General features: G+C 42.7%; 1 protein-coding gene across 1 annotated transcript; it reads left to right on the top strand.

Annotated features, from left to right (window-relative positions):
• Positions 1-3,763: 3,763 nt before the first annotated feature.
• Positions 3,764-5,946, top strand: TCEAL8 (transcription elongation factor A like 8). Its single transcript, XM_043571184.1, has 3 exons — positions 3,764-3,893; positions 4,289-4,359; positions 4,965-5,946. The coding sequence occupies exon 3, from the start codon at positions 5,005-5,007 to the stop codon at positions 5,356-5,358; it is 354 nt and encodes a 117-aa protein (XP_043427119.1). The 5' UTR covers positions 3,764-3,893; positions 4,289-4,359; positions 4,965-5,004; the 3' UTR covers positions 5,359-5,946.
• Positions 5,947-6,306: the final 360 nt, after the last annotated feature.

Genomic DNA, 6,306 nt, shown 5'->3' with positions numbered 1-6,306 from the left:
TCTCTCTCTCTCTCTCTCTCTCTCTCTCTCTCTCTCTCTCTCTCTCCCTCTGTCTCTCCCCCCCCCCCCCCACTAATGCTCTCTCTCTCTCTCAAATAAACATTAAAAACATAAATAAAGGGAACATAGAAAACAATATTCTGGATATCACAGTCTTGTACAAGAGCTCCAGGTTGGTAAAATGCTACCTTCCTTTCTTCTGCCCTCACACCATTTGGAGGACTTTGGGCTTTGCAGCCATCCCTAGTGTCCTCTTGGTACATGAAAACAGGACATTGATTAGGTCAGAAGCTCAGGGTATCTACTTTCTAGAACTCACATCTTTATTATTAAATTAATATGTGCACATTTTCATTCCTTTTAAAAAAGTTTTCACTTTAATATAATGCTATTATCTTCAAGTATCTACTTATATTTATTTTTCTATTTCAAATTTTTATTTAGATTCTAGTTATTTAACATATAGTGTAATATTGGTTTCAAAAATCTACTTATATCTAAAAGCTACTGTGATTAATTTAATTTTGAAGGTAGCTACGTGTTATACTGATGCACTGAAATTGCTCAGGGATAAGAATAAAGGTAAACACCTGTATGATCTTCCTGTCAGTGTACACCAGTGAGTGTCTGATCTCTCTCGTCAGTATTTAGGAAAACAGGGTCAATATTTTCTATCAATATTTCCTTAAAAATGGTGTCAAAGTTGCTCAGACTACATGTAAGGAGAATAAGCAGAGGAGGAGACAATGAAACTTCTGCTCCATTTTTTTGTGCAGACAGAAAGAAGGTTCATCTGTGAGTCAATCTGCAAACAGCTGCTTCTGAAACTCTGAGTTTTTTGGGAGATGCACCGTTGAAAATTATAAGAGCCACTCAAGCAGCATGCAAGCTGAAGCCTGACACTCCCCCCTACTCCCCATCTTCAACCTACATCTGACGATCTGCCTGATTAGATATGCCTTCCCTCCAAATACACAGAAAAGTGCAAAGGTACAAGGCAACTTTCACTAAGGGCAATATAAGAGGTACAAACCCTGTATGTAGAATAGAGAGGGAAGGGAGAGATCACTTCCAGTTGTGGTGGCTTTAGAGGCTGGGTGATGAAGTCTGGGCTCCTAAGAATGAGCAGGACCAGGATTTAGGAGGAAGTAGAGGGTAATCAGGAGGAAGAAAATGGCATGTTGATGACAAAGAGAGAAGAAGGCATACTTGGGGCACAGTGAATGAGAGTTCCTTTTGATGCAGTAGAGAAGTGTATGACAAGGCTGTGAACATGGGTCCTGAGAATCAATTCTGATCAATGTTGAATGTCAGGATGAGGAAAGTAGGATTTATTTCTCTGATGGTGGGGTTGCCATCCAGGACTTTCGAGCAGGAGAATAACAAGCTAAAAATAAGGAAGAGTAAAGTTGAATTTGATGGTAATGTGCTAGGTAAATTGGAAAGGGAGAAGGAGGCACTGAAAGCAGATAGGTCAGAGAAGGAGTTCCCTTAACAGTCAGGCGTGAGGCAATAATGTCCTAAACCTATACACAAATGTTTATAGGAGCTCCCTTCATAATTACTCAAAACTAGGAACAACTTAAATGTTCTGCAGGTAAATAGACAAATAAACTGTTACATCCATATAACAGAAAGTTACTCAGCAAAAAGAAAAGAATGAACTATCAGTGCTACATGAAATAGCTTAAATGACTTTCCAGGTCATTTTGCTGAGTAAAAGAAGCCTGTCTCTAAATGTGATATATTGTAGATTTCTTTTATATAACATTTTGCAAAAGACAAAACTATAGGAATTGGGAATAGACCAGTGGTTGCCAGAGTTCAAGGATGGGGGTAAGATATGACTACAAAGGGTAGCATAAGGGAGTTTTTTGGAGGGGTGACTGAACTGTATCCTGGTTGTGGTGATGATTACATAAATCTATACTTTTGTTAAACTTCATAGAAGTATCCACACAAAAAAGGGCCAATTTTATTGCATGATAATGTTTTTTAAAAAATCTGAGTTGTCCCCCATTAAATGTAACATCTGATGGGGCACCAGGGTGGCTCAGTCGGTTTAAGCTTTGGACTTTGGCTCAGGTCATGATCTCACAATTTGGTTTGTGGGTGTGTTGGGCTCTGTGCTGACAGCTCAGAGCCTGGAGCCTGCTTCGGATTCTGTGTCTCCCTCTCTCTGTCCCTCCCCTGCTCACACTATGTCTCTCTCGCTCTCTCTAAAATAAATAAACACATTTAACATGTGAAATAATGGAAACATTTGGTCGTAGTTAATGATTACATCTTTATAATTCACTGTCTATATTTACATTGAAAACTCTCTCTTGAATAATAGAAAATGTATCCCTCAACTGTGGAATAAATTATTCATGCTTAAATATAAATTATGAAGCATTAAGCCTGAAAAAGATATTTATTTTTTGAACCTTTTCTTTCCCATGGCAGGCTTTGTTGTTGGCTGCCTCATCCCCCTGTGACCATCCTAGGCAAAAGATTCCTTACTTCCTCCTTTCCCTGACTCCCCAGCTGACTCCATTAGCCAGAATACCATTTCTGGCAACAACACACCTTCAAGTACTCAAGGTTATGAGTTGTTAGGGTATCATTTTCCACTTTTAACTAATATTTTTTTGCAGCACTGATGTTGTCTTTGCTTCTGATCATAACAATTATGCATGTTGATAGTTCTCTTTTTGAATGGAACAAAGTGAATGATACCAGAATATCTTAAGAGTGCTATGAATGAATGAAAATTCTACCTAATAAGCCTCACACCAAATGGTGAGATATAGGGGACCAAATGGTGAGATATAGGGAACTCTCTCCTTTCTGAATGTTTGAGTGTATGAAAGCTATTTGAGTTCCAAAATAAAGTTCACTCTGAGGAAAGCTGGCTTTTCTGTGGACTCATCTGATTAACAAGGCACCAGATCCTAGAGAACAGAAGAGGTCTGTCTGAAGTCTATTTGAAACCCAAGCGGAATTCATCCATCAGTCATCAATGAAAAAGTCAGGCTTCTAACACTTGATAACTTGAGTTCAGCCAGAGAGAGAAAATAGTTGATTATTTATATAAAATTGTTAACAAGAGAAAACTGGGCTTCTTTCCACAGATTAATCTGGGAGCCAGTTTTTTTTAAAGGTGCACTTTTAATAAGATTTTTTTCTCCTAACATCAATATGTTGTGCGAACTGTCATTTCATTTGTAGCCATTACGAAATTTTTCCGAAGTCTTAAAAATTGATAAAACTATCTTGTCCTCCATATTGTGTCAAATATCGACTATGAGGCATCATTTTTAAGTATCATTGTAAAATATCATGATCATTTAGTATCATACTTAAAACATTAAAAGATTCAAAAGAAGTCGTAAAAAAAATCCCACACTCTCACTCCTACATTCTTTTCCTGCCGCCTCTACCCACCGCCTTCCCCCATCTACCACCTTCGCCCGTTTTAATGCTAGTTAGGACTCCAGGGGAAATGGTGGACTGTAGGTCTTCCCGGAGGAGAGGAGGTGGGCGAATTTGAAGCAGGAGAGAGAAGGAGATAATTCCCAAACGAAGGAGAAATGGTCGATTAACCCCTAAAAGCTGATCCTCCCTGGCAATCCAAGAAGGGCGAATAGCAACTGCAAGAGTAAGATACCAGTTCTATTGTCTGTGATTGGCAAATACGAAAAAAGATTGACAGTATCAACTGGAGGGAATGCAGGGGGCGGACTGCAGTGTTAAATGGGAGGAGTAACTGAAGACTGGAGCTCATTGATGACGCGACCCTCACGTGACCAGGAGTCGACGTGTGCAGAAGTCCTTATAGTCCAGGGCCTGTTTCCCTGTAGCTGCTACGTATTGCTGGAGAAGGAGAAAAGTGCCCCGGATCCTTTCAGGTCAGTATAAAAGCGGGCGCTGCCTTGGGGATCCTGAGGTCTAGGAACCAGAGAGCAAAAGCTAGTCAGGGTCGCCACTGTTTTCCTGACATTACAGTCCGCCAAACTCCCATTTTTTGCAGGAGATTTGGGGCTGTTTGGTGGGGGTGGGGGATGGGGGAGGAAAGGCAGAATGCTAACCAATTGAGGGTTCCTAGAGAAACAGAAACAATTTGGGAAATAACATGTGCCTTCCACTCCCTGCCTGCAGGGAGCCGGGGGGCACCGGGGAGGGAGGGCGGGGTTGCCTTAAAAGGAAGGAGAGGACAACTTTAGATGAACAAGGCCTAGAATCGTGAAAAGGATCCGAGATTCAGGTACTGGCCTGCTCAGCAAGCACTTCTGTCCTTCTGCAGGACTCTTGGTCTTTGGACGCGACACAGATCGAGTGAGGGAAGAGGCAGGAAAATCCCCTGGATCCCTGCAGGTCAGTGTAAGGTTGCCTCAGGTCCCTTCGGGTGGGGACGGGAGTGGGAGTGGGACTGGGAGTGTGGATGACAGCAAAGCAGATCCTGGGGTCGCCACAGCCTCTCCCCATCCGGATTAAGCGCCGGAGGCCTTTGCAGAGCCTGCAGCGGAAATGGGGCGGGGGCGGGGGAGGTTGGAGAGACCGGGAAGGGGGAGGGGAGGCCAGATACTGCACCACCCGGTCTCAGGTGAGTGGCGGGAGTTTGGAACCTCTTGGGAAAGCCCAGGAGGGCGGGAATATTGGAGACAGGCCTCTAAGGAGAGGGTTAATTGCTTCTGCGCTGCTTCCGTTTGTGTGCTAGGAGAGGCCTGTAAGCAGGGCCTGCTGGGAAATGGTGGGCTGGAGCGGGAGAAGGGAAGATGGAGCTGGAGCGAAACGGGGAGGGAAGGAAGGTGGAGGAAGGGGTGGAGTCAGGGGAGTTCTGAGCCTGAGGACCTAGGCTTCTCTAGTTGGAAAACTTAGACATATTAGGGACCTGAAAGAGAAGAGACCAGTCGCTATGGGAACCCATACTATGGCTGGTCTATTTGTCTGGCATCTAGTTTTGTTTCCTTGTTTTCTAGAATTAATTTATTCAAAAGAAATAACAGAAAAATACTCAACATGCAAAAGTCTTGTGAAGAAAATGAAGGAAAACCACAGAACATGCCAAAGGCAGAGGCAGGCCGCCCTTCAGAAGCTGTACCACAGGAGGCAGAAGGAAATCCTCAACCTTCCGAAGAAGGTGTAAGCCAGGAAGCAGAAGGAAATCTTAGAGGAGGGCTGACCCAACCTGGCCAGGGGTTTAAAGAGGACACTCCTGTGAGGCATTTGGACCCTGAAGAAATGATAAGAGGAGTAGATGAGTTGGAAAGGCTTAGGGAAGAGATAAGAAGAGTAAGAAACAAGTTTGTGATGATGCATTGGAAGCAAAGACATTCACGCAGCCGCCCTTATCCTGTGTGCTTTAGGCCTTGAATTTTTTTGTCTGATATTAAATCTGGCCCCTGCTTTCTTTCTGTTAGCGTTTTCTGATGTATCTTTGACTTTCGTTTTATTTTAATCATCTGGTGGAATTTTTTTTAGGTAGTTACCTTGTTACCAGCATCTCACTGGATTTTGTATTTTGACCCATTCTCCAGGTCTGTTTTTCAATTGGAAAGTTTCACACATATGCATGAAAATATATTCATTCTATATTGTAAAGTAAAACATAACCGGTTACAAAGCAGTATATTTAGTATCAGCTCACATATGTAGGATTAAATCCCAAATTGTGTGTGTGCGTGCGTGTGTATACATACATACATATATCAAAAACTTAACTGCTTATTTCTGTGTAGCGTGAGCTTTTTTCTTTCTGCTTATATGTATTTTTTCATGAACACATGTCACACACACAAAAAGAATAAAAGTTTTATAAGTAAGAGTCAAATAATTTGCAACCAGCTTATAAGGGCAATGGGGGCACCTAAATTCTTGATGGAATAACTAAAAGAAATATGTAAACCTCAAACTACCTCTGGATCTCTTAGCCAGAGGAATAAAACTGGCAATTATTGCAGATACACTTGCTTAGACTCAGTCTTTTCATGGGGAAAACATTTGCCTCACAGAGCTGCTATAAGGAAGAAATGAGGCAACACTGAGCTGTGCCAAGTAGACTCATTCCCACCTGTGCATACAGAACCCCAACCCACTACAGAACATCAGTTATTGGAGGGAGGTCCCTGGCATGACTTACCTGTGCTCAGGAACAAGTTCACTAGTAGGCAGGGCATTGGGGGCTTCCATGCCAGTTATCTGCTATTGAACCCCACTCCTCCCCTGGGTTCTGCCATGCCTGGTGGGCACTGCTACCTCTTCTGCTGGGTCCTTTACTCTCTGCTGGCCCTCACTGCTCCTGACACATTGGAGTGTATGGGT

This window comes from Prionailurus bengalensis, chromosome X (assembly GCF_016509475.1).
Source record: "Prionailurus bengalensis isolate Pbe53 chromosome X, Fcat_Pben_1.1_paternal_pri, whole genome shotgun sequence".
Lineage (NCBI taxonomy): Eukaryota > Metazoa > Chordata > Mammalia > Carnivora > Felidae > Prionailurus > Prionailurus bengalensis.
This window is presented reverse-complemented; position numbering and strand designations above follow the sequence as displayed.